This window comes from Saxophila tyrrhenica (assembly GCF_035928015.1).
Source record: "Saxophila tyrrhenica strain CCFEE 5935 chromosome Unknown scaffold_37, whole genome shotgun sequence".
Lineage (NCBI taxonomy): Eukaryota > Fungi > Ascomycota > Dothideomycetes > Mycosphaerellales > Extremaceae > Saxophila > Saxophila tyrrhenica.
In genome coordinates this window covers 1-14,545 of record NW_027041769.1, presented here as the reverse complement: position 1 = coordinate 14,545, position 14,545 = coordinate 1, and the positions used below count along the sequence as shown (strand labels likewise).

The 14,545-nt window shown below is 52.6% G+C and overlaps 3 protein-coding genes across 3 annotated transcripts; 2 read left to right on the top strand and 1 right to left on the bottom strand.

Moving 5' to 3' along the window:
* Positions 1 to 1,949: 1,949 nt before the first annotated feature.
* Positions 1,950 to 3,138, top strand: LTR77_011232 (uncharacterized protein; the record flags this gene model as incomplete). The annotated part of the gene is made up of 5 exons (XM_064808443.1): positions 1,950 to 2,102; positions 2,152 to 2,362; positions 2,419 to 2,816; positions 2,873 to 2,956; positions 3,010 to 3,138. The coding sequence occupies 5 exons, from the start codon at positions 1,950 to 1,952 to the stop codon at positions 3,136 to 3,138; spliced, it is 975 nt and encodes a 324-aa protein (XP_064653371.1).
* Positions 3,139 to 5,376: 2,238 nt separating this feature from the next.
* Positions 5,377 to 8,979, bottom strand: LTR77_011231 (uncharacterized protein; the record flags this gene model as incomplete). The annotated part of the gene is made up of 1 exon (XM_064808442.1): positions 5,377 to 8,979. One exon carries the CDS (start codon positions 8,977 to 8,979, stop codon positions 5,377 to 5,379), a length of 3,603 nt encoding a protein of 1,200 aa, XP_064653370.1.
* A 1,972-nt stretch (positions 8,980 to 10,951) lies between these two features.
* Positions 10,952 to 13,816, top strand: LTR77_011230 (uncharacterized protein; the record flags this gene model as incomplete). The annotated part of the gene is made up of 2 exons (XM_064808441.1): positions 10,952 to 11,081; positions 11,148 to 13,816. 2 exons carry the CDS (start codon positions 10,952 to 10,954, stop codon positions 13,814 to 13,816), a joined length of 2,799 nt encoding a protein of 932 aa, XP_064653369.1.
* Between the last annotated feature and the right edge of the window lie 729 nt (positions 13,817 to 14,545).

Here is a 14,545-nt window from a genome sequence, read left to right as displayed (position 1 = left end):
TATCGCCAAGAACGCACCCAGCGCCGCAATGGCAGACCGCAACAGTGATGGTAGCGAACATGGGTCTCTCGCTTTCATTATGAGAATTCCCATGATGGCCGTGATGGCTGTGGCCGGCGTGCTCGTCTATCTCCTTTTTCTCGTCCGCGGACTGCTCAGCTCGATGCGCCGTTGTGTCTTCGGACCTATCGGATCCGCGATCTTGCTCGTAATGGCCGTCGCGGTCGTGACTGGCCATGCCGCCTGCAGTGGGATGCTCGCCACCTGCAGTGAAGTGCTCATTGCTCGTCTCACCGCCAGCTTTGCCATGGGCGGGATGATGAGCAGACTGCGGAGACATACTGTCCCCTTGGCTGACCTTTGGCGGACGGCCGTAGTTGAGATATGTCCATAGTGTGATCGGCCAAAGGTAGAGTGCGTTTATGATATAAACCGGGATCCTGTCAATGAAGCTGTTAGAGCAGCACAGCAGCATAGAGCGGGCGGTGGTGTGTGCACATGATAGCCATCATCGATCTCCATCCCCGCCGCAGCACAATATCTACCGCGATCCATATGGCGACGACGCCGGCGACGCCAATTGAGATTGATGAGATGACTGTCAACACAAGGGGAGGAGTGTATGAAGAGTTCAGCTCGGACATGGTGTCGATGCTCGTGAAAGTAATGTGTGATAACAGCGGCCAACAGTACAGCAGGCGTCAGTAAGAAGCGCCGCGACACCGATCGGTGACCACACAGAACAGCATGAATATATCATATACCAACGGTGATGGGTAGACCGGACTGCGCGGATTGTGCGGATGACATCAGTCCGTGATATAGTTACGTTGGTCTGCAGTGATGCAAAGCTCATTACCATCGACAAAGCCTAGGCTGTAGAAATCAGGCGAGCCATATTGCAGGCCGTAGGTGTTGTTGGGGTGTGCGTGAGATGACGGCCTGCGCTGAAAGCGATCAACACGCACAAACCGCGCATTTGACGCAATGCTCCTCCGCCCCCTGGCAGCGCACATATGCCTCAGCGCTAGCAGACCCCGGCTCCGCGTCTTGCCATTGTCGACATATTGTGCTTGACTTAAAAGCCTAGACTCGAGACTGTGGGGACTCCTGACGATCATGGAGCCTGTTGACGTCACTCTCGTTTCGCTGGAGGTATCTGCCGGTTCCCATAAAGTGGCCTTTGTCGAACAGGGCCGCTTTCCAGCACCGCAAATACTCCTTGCCGTCACTAGGAATTGTCCAAAGATGGACGGTTACGAAACATTTACAGACTCTCCAGTTTTGCGAAGTTGTGAACCATCGTCGCAGTGGTAACAGTAAGGAGACAGCACCGCGGTACATGCACACCTAAGCGCAAAAATACCACGGAGGTTGCGCTTTGCTCAAAAAATTCTTGGTGGGCCGCAGCACCCGTTATTTTATGGGAACTTCTGTATGTCCGTCATCTGAGGCAACTGCTGGTTGGCCATCCGTTCTAGTCTATTCGTACTTTTTTAAAGCTGTGTCCTGGCCTCTCGGGACGCCTTTCCGGACGCCTCTCCGCTGGAGATGACCGACTTGACCGTTGAATGTAGCCGGGCATGCATGAAACCTCACGGTGACGCGCTGGCCCGCTCCTAGTCTCAGCAGTTTGTTCTATGAAATTGAACATATAGAGACGCGAGGCTCAGCGTTGCAACTCTAGGAAGACTTACTCGAGCACATTCCGGCCCGGGAAACATTATCATGGGCCTATCATTTTCCGCTCGCATCCTCTGGACATTCTGTTGCCTATCAATTACCAGCTCTGCTGCCGCCACCGCTCCGCCCGGAAATGGCAACACCACTGGCATTACTAGAACCTACTATGTTGCCGCTGTGGAAGAAGCGTGGGACTACATGCCAACGTGAATGGACCGCGTGATATGTCACAGCCCTTGTGCTCACTCTGACCGACTTATAATGGCATGGACTTGATCAATGGCGTCCCTATCCAAATGTCGCCGCAAGCAGCCGCCTCAGCAGGTCACAACGGGCAGAGGATTGGAACTTTATATACGAAAGCTCTATTTCGCGAGTATACCGACAATTCGTTTACCGTGCAATCTGCCCGGCCAGAGGTGAGTGAATGAGCGAGCTACATGTATCCTATGTGTAACAGGCGTTTAGTGGTTGGGCATGCTAGGGCCTATCATCCGTGCCGAGGTCGGTGATGTTGTCAAAATTGTGTTCAAGAACATGGCTACGAACAACCATACCATGCACCCTCATGGCTTGCGTTATGCAAAACCAAGTGAGGGGCTGTCCGGCGCAGGGCAAATGTTTGGTGGTGACGCCGTTCAACCCGGATCGACATTCATATATACTTGGAAGGTGCCAGGTGAGGTTTATTCTTTCCAATGACGGGTGAAGTGCCATATTAATCTGAGGTCACAGAGCGTTCCGGACCCGGACCGATGGACCCACCATCGCTAGCCTGGACTTATCACTCAGACGCCCGTGGAACTCAGGATATCTACAGCGGTCTGGTTGGAGCTTCTATCGTTTATCGCCCGGGAGAGCTTGACCGGCACACTCTGTTTGTCCCGGCACCCACAGGCTCGAACCTCATCGAAGAGGTCCTAACTCTGTTCATCATCATGGATGAGAATCAGTCATACTACATCGACGGTAACACACTGAACCGGACCAGTATCCCTCCTGGCGAACTCCAAGTCAACCGTCTCGATCCGGGCTTCCGAGAGAGCAACATGAAGCACACCATCAATGGTCGTATGTTTGGTAATCTCTTTGGACTTAACCTGACTGTCGGCCACGATGCACGATGGCATGTGGTATGGGCTTTCACTTCTCGTTCTTCCATCAACAGATTTACTGACCTGTTATATAGGAAGCGCTGGGTAAACAGAGGAACACGCATACGCCACATTGGCACGGCAATACACTGGATTGGGCTGGGCAGAGGGTGGATATTGTAAGTGTCGCGGGGCATTACTCTGTATGCTCTTGTGCTGACTGAACTGGCAGATCGATGTTCTCCCTGCGCAGACGAGGTCTCTCACTATGATCGTCGATAACCCAGGCAGCTGGGTCCATCATTGTCAAGTCCTCAATCACCGCGATATGGGAATGATTACGAAGTACACTGCTAGCTAATACCTCTTATGTCAGGAAAGACTATACGCTAAGATAGTAGATCTTGTAGAAACTGGGGCAACGTACAAGGTATCATTACGTACATATCTTGAAACCTAACGAGAACGTCTAGAGGATTGCTCGGTGCCGATATCCTTGATAACTGCTTCCGGCTCGCTTCCTCAGTAGTCGACTCTCAAATGACTTGTAGTGCTGTGACGAGCGTGTTTCTTTGGTCAGACCCATTCCGTGTTGTCTCCAAAAACCGAGACCTAGTAAGGCCGGCAAGGCGCAAAAACCGCGCATTACCTAAGTGCAAGCTCGAACCTCGTCGCATGATTCTATCACGACGCAATGGCAGTTCTTCGTGTAAGTAATTGGGGCCCAACTTACGTCCCGGTCCCGGGATGTTCGGAACGATAACAATGTCCCTATGGAAGTCGGACGATGACTGTGCGATGAGCGAATAATTAGCGGGACACTCTTCCTTGGTATGACGGTAACCACTTGGCGGCGCGGTGTCTTTAAATTTGTGGAAGTCGTCCGCCTCCCCTTGCAATCTTAAACTTCTCGACATTTTGCCAACTTATAAATCGACACTTGTCTTCCCGCAAAAACATTTCTTCGAACTTAGATACCATACGTCTACCATTCTAATGGCAGGCTGCGACTGCAAGAGCTGCTGTGGCGGCAATGGATGCAATGGGAAATGCGGTTGCAGCACTTGTGGAGTGCGTTGATCCCTCTCGTCGCGGCAGCGGCCACTAGCAAAAGTCAACTTGCAAGCACCTTGTCATGTTGCTAATTTGTACTACAGTGCACGTGATGAGCAGCCATTCGATGTCCGGCGCGCGAGCGACAATTTTGACATCGCAACCGCGGTTCGAGCGCCGAGCTAGAACTACGACGCTACATGGAGGCTATCAATGTGTGGAGTTCGGGATGGAGGAATGAACCTGATCTACGTACCTCTCGAGAAGGCGAATAAATCTGCAGTGGGGCGTCTCGTGATCAGAGAAATGTCTAGCGTTCAAATTCTCAGCCTCCGAATGTGTTCGAAATACACGCGATTGAAACACGGATTTAGACAGAGGGTTACCCCGCTCCCCACATTGAGCTTCTGACAACTGATCGAGCATGCTGTAAGGTTTTGCACGTAATTGTACATTAGTTGGGGGATCGGAAAGTACTTTGGCGGTTTAGTAACCAGTTCGTACGGGGCTTAGGTATCCCATCCTTCCCTGCCGATAGAAGGGCGTCAAAAATCGGCTTCGCTCAGAGCTAGGCATTCCAACGATCGACATAGGGAAGGTGAGAGATATATGAGGAGGGTTCCCCATAAGGCGTCACTGGTTTTCCAGGGGTATGCGGTAAAGTTTCTGCCCTGCGGCATCCCATCTACAAGTGAATGTGAGTTACAAATTGTTCTGCGCAGATCCCGGCCGAAATGTCAACCTCACCTGAGTAACCCCGGGCACCCCATCCATCTGCGGTATACGACGTTGAAGCACGCCCGTTTCGCTTGTGGGCTAAACCGTGCAACATAGCGTAAAGAGAATTACTGAGTGGAGCACGAAATATGCTAGTCGACTATGCCATCGACAGAGAGGTCATTGTGTACAGCCACACCCAGGATGTCTCCCTGATCGGCTTCGACCAGCGGCTCAGGTTGAGGCCGTCAGCTACATCGCCAGTGGAGCACTACGGTAGGTATACAGTACCATACGCACCATATGCACCAGTTTGATGAAGGTTTGCCGCAATCAGTCTAGAGTAGCAGCTTGCCGCAGACGCCATTCGCACTATTCGCGCAATCGGCTGGCGTTGCTGCTATCTCCAGAATTCGCACAGTCGGCTGGTGCTGATATCATCCGCACAAGTCGCTCATTGTTCCATACAGGCGTTCCTGATGTCCGCCTGTTCACGTAGTCGGGGTTTGTATAGCTCGAGCACAGCAATATAATTTTTGGCCGACCATGGACGCTTCGCATCAGGTACAAATTCTTATGGGTAACAATCCAAAGCCGCCAGTGACTAGCACATTGGTAAACCACATTCTGTCCTGTTTGTAGCCGAAGGGTCTCCACACAAGTGTAACGGCAACAGTTCACCGCAGTGGCTCGACCCGCCTTGATAGCAGGACACTGCAATCATGATGTCGGGGGACGTATGTGATATTCAGTACAGATTGATATACTCGTGCATATGGTCTGGCATATCTACTCAACTGCATGCCTCATTTCGCTTTCACTGGCCCCTTTATGGACGCATGCCAACCCCTGCCGCTCGGTATCCGACCACGGGCAGTCTGCTTCTCATGATCAGGCTACTACATATCACGCTAATACTGCTCAGGGCCATGGCCAGACTAGCCCAGACAGGATCCAGCCTTATACGTGTCCCATTACTCTTCACTGGGTAAAGAACTCCTGCAGCAATAGGCAAAGCCAGAAGGTTATAGATAAGAGCCCAGGCGAAGTTGAACTTGACTCTGCAGAAGACTACGCGGCTGAGACTGACCAAAGTCAGTAACGTCGTCATGTCGTGATTGACGAGGATGAAGTCGGCCGCGGATATGGCCACATCCGATCCAGAACCCACAGCGATACCAACATCCGCAATGGTCAATGCAGGTGAGTCGTTCACGCCGTCGCCAACCATTGCCACGACCGCTCTTCGGTTCGAACGTGCGCTTTCCAGCCCGAGGAAGGATTGTGACCTCTTTGGCACCTGGCTCCTCTGAAGATACTGGATTTTGGCAGCCTTCTGCTGTGGAAGTACACCAGCAATGATACGCTCTTCTGGTATGCTAACCATTGCGCCAACAGCACAAGCTGTTTTTGGGTTGTCCCCTGAAAGCATCCACACTTCCACGCCTTGATGCGCAAGTGATTCGATAACGAAGCGGGACTCCGGCCGGATGGCATCAGAAATTGCAAAGATTGCTGCTGGCTCCCAAAAGGTCTTCTCCGGGGTTGAAGCATCTCTCATTGCTACAATGACCACTGACTTTGCTTGGCCCTTCCATACGTCCAGGGTAGCGGAGATCCTGTTGTTAAGGGATATTCCGTGGTCGGCCATAAGAGCCTCGTTTCCCGCTAGCATTTCCATGCCTTGCGACAAGTCGCGGACATCAAAGGCCCCTTGCATCCCTTTGCCGGCCATTTCTTCGATATGCTTTGCTTTTATGCCTGTCTCGGGCGTTGATTGGCAGAAACCGACGACTGCTTTCCCAATTGGATGACTGCTGTTCCCTTCAAGATGTTTGAGTGCGGCCAGAATCTGCTGCTCACCTGGGACAGAATTGGTAGGTAGCAAGAATTGATAGTCAGCCACTTTGGGATCGCCACCTTGCGTGAGAGTGCCGGTCTTATCGAAAACAACGATATCCAGACGGCTCGCTTCTTGGAATGCTTCTCCGCCTCCCTTAGCAAGAATGCCATGCTTAGCTGCTAAGCCTCCACCGACAAACAGCGCGGTTGGCGTAGCGAGGCCGATACCGCAGGGACACGCGACAACGAAGACCGCAATAGCGAATTGTAAAGACCATAAAGGCCAGCCGCCCACCTCGACATCCAAGTAGTTTGGGGGTAGGGTCCCAGATACTCCAAGCCCCAGCCAGATCAGCCACGTCGCGATAGCAAGGAGTGTAATAACAGGGACGAAGTAGCTGGTAAGAATATCGGCTACGTTCTCGATCGGCGCGCGGCGCGCCTGGCCCTCGCGTACAACTTTGATGATCTGGTCCAACATCGAAACCCCCGACATTCGAGTAATTTCAATTGAAATAGGCCCGCCTTTGTTGATTGTGCCGGAATAGACAGTGTCACCAGCGGTCTTTGTCAAAGGCTTCGATTCACCGGTCAGAGAAGATTCATCGAAAATAGTGGTCCCGGAAAGGATGACCCCGTCCCAAGGCGGAGAACCGCCGTTGACCACCCTTATGATGTCAGTCAGATCGACCATATCGATACCGACAGGTTGGATGTGACCATCAGCTTTTTGCTCGTCATCGGGTAGCGTGAGGAGTGCTTCTCTGGGACGCAGATGCTGCAGAGTAGACACAGCATCTCCAGCCTTGGCTTTGCTGTATGCTTCAATCAGCCGCCCAACGAGCAGAAACATTGTCAGAAATACGACCGAGTCAAAATACGTCGTGGTTCTGCCAGAGCTGTCCATGCTAGGCGATGCCGCCGCAATTATCAGCTCAGCAAGAGACGAGAAGTAAGCGATTGTGGTGCCGAGAGAAATCAGCATGTCCATACTTCCAAAGCGGTAGAACCTGCGTCGTATAGGGATTGAGCTGCCCGGTCTCCACATAGAGTAGACTTCTTTGATTGTCCGACGGTGGAAAATGTCGGCTGCAAAGAAGTAGACGGGAGTTGCCATAATGAAAAGTGCCCATTCTGCACGACTAACACCATGTAATGGTTCCATGAGATATCGTCGATCAGAATTGCTCATGGGAACAAGAGCCATATAGACGACGCCAATGATGAAGGTGGCAATGGCGACGATGACCGAAAGGAGAACACGATAGAATATGCGCCGCTGGACGCGAGCATGCATCTGCCTCGCGCGCTCCTCGAGCGTAGGAGGGTGATAGACACTCGGTATAAACTCCGGATCCGCTGTTGAAATGGCACTGAGGATGGCTCTGATAGTAAAGTACGGCGCCTTGGGAGAATACGAAATCGTAACGATCGGGTCCTCCATCGTCGCCGACTTATCGAGTGATACCCGCCCATCGAACCGGTGGAGTGCATTAGCAACCCTGTCGGCGCAATGCGGACAGTACATTCCGCCGATTTTGATTGACACTGATCGTCGCTCGCCATGTGATCCGGCTTCAGTGGACGTGGGAACCACGTCATTCAAGGTAGCTCCATAACCAACATCCTCGACTGCAGTAGTAACCAGGTCCAAGTTTCCTTTCCCTTCCAGAACGACCGTCGCGCTGTTGTTGACAAGGTTGACATCCACGTTCTGCACGCAGCTGAGGTTTCGGATCGCTTCTGTGACAATGCCTATGCAGGAGCTGCACGTCATCCCCTCGATCGCGTAGAAGGCTTTGCATACGTCCGAGGTAGCTCGTGGATTGGACTCTGCCTTTGTTGAAAGCCTCGTAATACCTTCCAAGCTCGCCTCATAGCCAAGGCCATCGATGATTGTGATCAGTTGCGCGGCACTGGCTTCCTCTCCTCTGAAATCAATAGACGCACTCTGCGTGATCAAGGCGACGTCGACCGAAATCACCCACGGTGTTTCCTCCATAGCGGCAACGATCTTGCCGACGCAAGAACTGCAGCTCATCCCTGCAATCGATAGGGTTGCTCGAAAGACGTTGTCGGGCTGGGAGGACAAAGTATCGACCACTACAGCGTAGTGGTCCGTCCCGGATTGGTCGGCGACCTGGCTGGAATAGCCATCGTCTCCAGCCTGCTGGGCGCGGCAAAGCTCGCAGTGCATCTGATGCTGCCTCTCCTTCGTTTCCCTGTCCAATGCTCTTTCCCCTCGCACCCAGCGCATAAAGACTCCCAGGAAGGTATTCGATCGAGTGTCAAGGCCTCTGCCACGCCAGTGTGACCAGAATAGCGTACCTCGCACACTCTCCAGGCTAGCCAATTCCACCTCGTAGCCCGCCTTGTCCAGCGCTGCTGCGATCACGCGCGGCTTCAACGACGGGTCATGACGGACGGTCACGGTGTGCGACACGATTGAGGTCGCCACCGCGGCGGGCGGAGGATGAAGGTCCGCCAGTAGGCCATCGATGAAGGCAGCACACGTGGGGCAATGGGCGTTGGGAACGAGCAGCACCGTCTGAACGATTGACGATGGGTAGGAGTCTCGCGTGTCCGACATTGTAGGCGAAGCAATGACTCAGCGCGTGGTGATACCAGGAACGGTACGGGCCGACTGCGAGACAAAGGTGCCACTGCGATGCGCAATTATATGTCTGCCGATGAGGATTGCGCTGACACATTTCGCTTCGGCCAGGTTGCAGAAGCTTCTCGTCGCTTTGCGAGATGCGTGGCGTATGGAGAGCAAACGGCGCATGCCGCAAAGGGAAGGAACGCATCATGCCGCACAAATCGCGCGTTGCTTGGCGGACATATCTATCCGCACAAATCGCGCATGCTCGGGCGGCGCACACATCATCTCGCCGCACAAAACGCGCGTGGCTTGGCGGACACATCTATCTTGCAGCATAAATCGCGCATGCTGGGCGCAAACATCATTCGCCGCACAAACCGCGCGTTGAAGGATGGCATGGCTTGGCTACAATTGGGCCGACCACTATTTTGATCGACTGTCAGACCAAGAGAGCTAGAGATTCATATATGCGTACAGTGCGTCGAGCTGGCGAGAACACAGCAGAATTAATCCGTACGGCGTGACACCCGGTCCAGCGAGTCTTCCGCCCCCAGCACCTAATTGGGTCTTCCTCCGGGATCATTATGCAGCATAGCAACACGAGCCCGACGAGTCTGTAGGCACGGAATAACGATGTAGATGGCTGTCTTTGAAGTGAGCGGTAGTGTTGCAGGCCACTGCTATAGCTTAGAAGATGTGTGTTCTGCTTCAAGTGCCTTTCCTTCTACTACAATTTTTCCTGCCCTTAGTTAGTACAGTGATTATGTCAGTCTCTGGGAGAGGCATACTAGTATAGCCGCTGTCTCACAACGCTTTTGGCGCCTCTGACATTTTCGTGATACGGTCCTTACTCACAGTTTCCTGCGGCTTAATCTCCCCTAAAGCCAGCCAGTAGGCAAGCTCTTTTCGTGCTACAGAGTACTACTTCTCGAAACCGAAGACTATGAAACCTTCCACCCGATCCTCATTGACACGATTATCAAGTAATTCTTGAGCCCTTGCGCGTTGCTGATGTTCTTGGAGATTTCAGCACCATCTCATGATATAGAGCCGCGAGGATAGTCAATGATCCGCACATAGTAAATGTGAAGTGCTCCTTAGCTCTGCCTAAGGCCAGATTAAGCACGTGTCCTTCGACGTTGTCGAAACCATCAGCCATGAGCAGCTTCCTGGCAGCACGGAAGTTCTTAGCAAAGTCGAGATCCTTGTAGAACTAACTTGAAGCGTTGTCAAAGCCGAGCTCGGCGACCGCAACGCGCGATGTCACTCCAGTAGCATGATTGGCTGGCGAAACACTGGAGACACTTTTACCTTAAATACTCCCCTCCTCCCCCCAGCCCCACCTGCCACTTACCTTTGCACAAGACAGAACGAAGAACGCAGTCCTTATCTTGATCTCTATTTCATTACAGCCCATTTGTATGAGTAATGGCATTTGACGACCTGCCTCGACCTCCGTGCCTAGTTTGCGACAGCAATGACCCCGAATTGCAAGGCGACAAGGCCGCTCCATGCTGCGACGGTATGCGTCCCATCATCCGCTCTGTCCTTCTCTCGCGTTGACAGTGTTTCCATAGAAAGCTGTCTCGAAAAGATCGCGGATCGTGAATGCACGTCAGAATGCGGCGAAAAGGAGGAAGGCTACTGCAGCGACAACTGTGGTCCGTCTACAAATCACATCCTCCCCTTCCACCCATGCTAACTTCGCTCAGCCGAGACATGCTCACCAAAGCCTGAGCCACCGAGATCTACTTCGCCCTCGCAGCTTGGAAAACGCAAACGCAGCGCTTGTGATAGCCATGCGCGTAAGGTCCGAAAGGACTTCGCCGATGTCCTGATGAAGTTCGGCTGCATCTGTAGAGAGCTAGTCTCCCGCAATATGAAGACGTGCTGCAAAGCAGGGACGCCTGCTTCGTCGCAGCGCTCTACAGTATTTCGAACTAGGTCAAACAGCTTGCTAATGGTATCCACCGAAGATGTGGTCGAAAAAGGTTTCATCGGACTCGACCTTTCCAAGGATTGCAGCACGGAAGGCGGTGAAATTCAGATGCTAACGGGCTGTGCGAATGCGAAGGCTGGAGACTGCATTGGTACTGGGACCCTCCCTGGTGTCGAAGACAACGCGTGCATCTCACGAGCGAAATGCTGTGCCTCAGACGGCTCGGAGACCGGGAGTCGACGTAATCTTGGCATCGAAAGTGGCAACAGTCCAGCGTGCGCCACCAAATCCCGCTGCGTTGGTCTCGAGACCCCTTCCTGTGGATCTAAGACCGATGATGGTTCGTACTGCGGCCCAACCAAGGTACGATGTGACCGCTCTAGCTGTCACAATGGAGAAAGTGTCCTACCTGCCAGCAGATTTGTTAAACAAGCGAAGACTGAGCCGGATATTGAGAAAGGTGCTTCGGCAATCTTGCATGTCTCATTGGCCGTGGAAGGACTGACCTGCACCGGCTGCGAGACGAAGCTCTTCCGAGCATTATCCGGCATCCCGGGGGTTCGAAATCTGAACACCAGTCTGGTCTTGTCAAAAGCAGAGTTCGATCTCGATGATCAAGCTGGTCCCATCGGAGAGGTAATCAGAGCCGTTGAGAAGTCTACTGGTTTTGCTTGCAAGCGATTGAACACTGAAGGACAAGAGTTGGATGTCCTTGTGGATGGCGATGCAGAAGCCTTCGTCCAGCGTCAATACCCGGGGGGAATCATGCAGCTGTGTGCCGTTGATAAGCGCACCGTACGCATCACCTTCGACCCTACAAGCATTGGTGCAAGAGCTGTTGTTGGGAGCTTGTTCGGGGTTCAGCTGCACCTCGCTGCCCCCAGGACATCATCGGACCTTGAAAGTGGACGGAAGCATGTCCGACATACTGCCTGGGTCACACTGCTCTCTGCTGGCCTCACAGTACCCGTACTCGTCCTGGCCTGGGCTCCCTTGCCGTCCCGTCCGATTGCCTATGGTGCAGCATCGCTAGCACTGGCCACTGCAGTCCAATTCGTCATCGCGGGCCAATTCTACGTCAGCGCACTGAGAGCCCTGATCTTCATGCGGGTGATCGAGATGGATCTGCTCATTGTCCTCAGCACCTCCACAGCCTATATCTTCTCCGTCATCGCATTTGCGTACCAGGCCATGGGACGTCCACTGCGGATTGGGGAGTTCTTTGAGACTAGCACCTTGCTCGTCACTCTGATCATGCTAGGCCGGCTAGTGAGCGCCTTTGCAAGACAACGGGCGGTCGAGTCAGTCTCTCTGAGGTCCCTCCAGAACCAAACAGCTGTTCTATGCGACTCTGAGGGCCACGATGAACAAGAGATCGACGTTCGCCTTCTGCAGCACGGGGACCTGTTCAAGGTTTCTCCGGACTCACGCGTTACAACAGATGGCGTCATCGTCATCGGTGCGACGGAAGTCGACGAGTCCATGATAACTGGAGAGTGTCTTCCTGTGGAGAAACACCCTGGCTCGTCCGTGATTGCAGGCTCTATCAATGGCTCTGGTGTGATTGTTGCTCGCCTTACACACCTCCCTGGGCATAACACTATTAGCACGATCGCAGCAATGGTGGATGAAGCGAAATTTCAAAAACCGAAGACTCAGGAACTGGTGGACATCGTTGCTGGTTGGTTTGTCCCTGTGATACTTGTCCTCACGATCATAACTTTCGTGGTGTGGGTCGCAGTCGGCATCTCTGTCCGACAACAAAGTGCAGCCACTGCAGTCATTACTGCAATCACTTACGGGGTCTCCGTGCTTATCGTCTCCTGCCCTTGCGCAATCGGTCTTTGCATTCCTATGGTTATCGTTGTTGCTGGTGGCGCTGCCGCGAAACACGGGGTCGTCTTCAAGTCGGCTTTAGCATTGGAGAGCGCGCGAAAAGTCTCCCACGTGGTCTTCGACAAAACTGGAACTCTCACCGAAGGCAGGCTGAGCGTAATAGAAGAGGTCATCTTAACGGACAAAGAACTCGCCACGTCTATTACACTTGGCTTGACGAGCAACAGCAAGCACCCGGTCTCGGCGGCGATCTCGTCTTATCTGCAGGCGAAAGGTGTCAAGGCCGCCGATACCAAAGACGTTCGGTCAATCACTGGTAAAGGCGTTGAAGGCACCTATGCTGGGGATGTCATTCGTTGTGGCAACACTCGCTGGCTCCAGGTACAGGACTTCCCGGAAGTTCAAAGCCTACTTCGCAACGGATTGACAGTCTTCGGCGTCACCATTAGAGGCCAACCGCTAGCCGTGTTTGGACTCTCGGACAGCATTCGACCCGAAACCAAGTTCGTCCTCGCGGAGCTCAAGAAGCGCAGGATCGCTATTTCCATCGTTAGTGGGGATGACGCAGGCGCCACTAATGCTCTGGCCGCAGAATTGGACATTCCTCTGAAGAACGTAAGGTCTAGATGCACGCCAGCCGACAAACAGGACTACCTGAAGAACCTCGAGACGGAGAAATGCACCATCTTCTGTGGTGACGGCACGAACGACGCAGTTGCACTGGCCCAAGCCGACATTGGCGTGCATATGAGCGGTGGCAGCGACGTGGCGCAGACTGCCGCCGACGTCGTTCTCGTGCGCCCGGTTCTTACTGGGATACTTGTGCTCCTGGACCTCTCACGCGCGGCGATGCGTAGAGTGGTTCTCAACTTCACTTGGTCGTTTTTGTATAATCTGCTCGCCATATTGTTGGCTGGTGGTGCATTCGTGCACGCTCGCATCCCGCCGCAGTACGCGGGCCTCGGCGAGATCGTCAGCGTGTTGCCTGTTGTTCTTATCGCGCTGCAGTTGAGGTGGTTCAAGCGTAACTACGAAAGTCAGTTGCATTGAAGCACATCGAGGATCAGATGAAGTTTGAATGGTCTATCGAGATATGGGGTGCGTACTTGGCGAAGATTAAGAGGGTGGTGGTTGTCCTAAACAGCTATTGAAGCTTGAACGCTGAATTAAAGTACTATCTTCAACACGACACTTCCTAGATGCCTACGACAACGGCCTATTGGAATGCGCGCCGAATTCCGAGTCGAGACCTTTCTCGATTTCTCCTCGGCACTAGAGATCTACTAGGGGTTGAAGGGTAATTTCATCGAGATCTAGATAAATTTTAGAGTACTATAAAGGTATTCGATAGGACCTTATAAATCTAGAGCTAGTAGTGAAAATTTATAGTTATTCCTAGCAAAATTGTAAAAGATCACTACTACAGAAGACTAGAATAGTAGATTTAAAGAGAAGAAGTAAAATCTATAGCTGAGATATAGATTCCTAGAAGTTCTTTAATACTTATTCCTAAGCACATTCGTCACGCTCACCCTCAAATCGTTATTAGACCCCTAATCCCTTTGCCGTGCTACGATATACGAGTATTAGTAGCTCTTCCGTATAGTCTAAGGTGACACCTCCGTGCGAGACATGCCAATATTGCAATAAGAGCCAAAATCGCGACGATTAGGATCGTTACATAGGGGGTTACTACTAGTAAGTCCCGAACTTTAGTAATACTGCCTATTATTCGGTCTAGTCGCCTATAGTAGGGACGTAGTAGAAGAAGCTTACGCT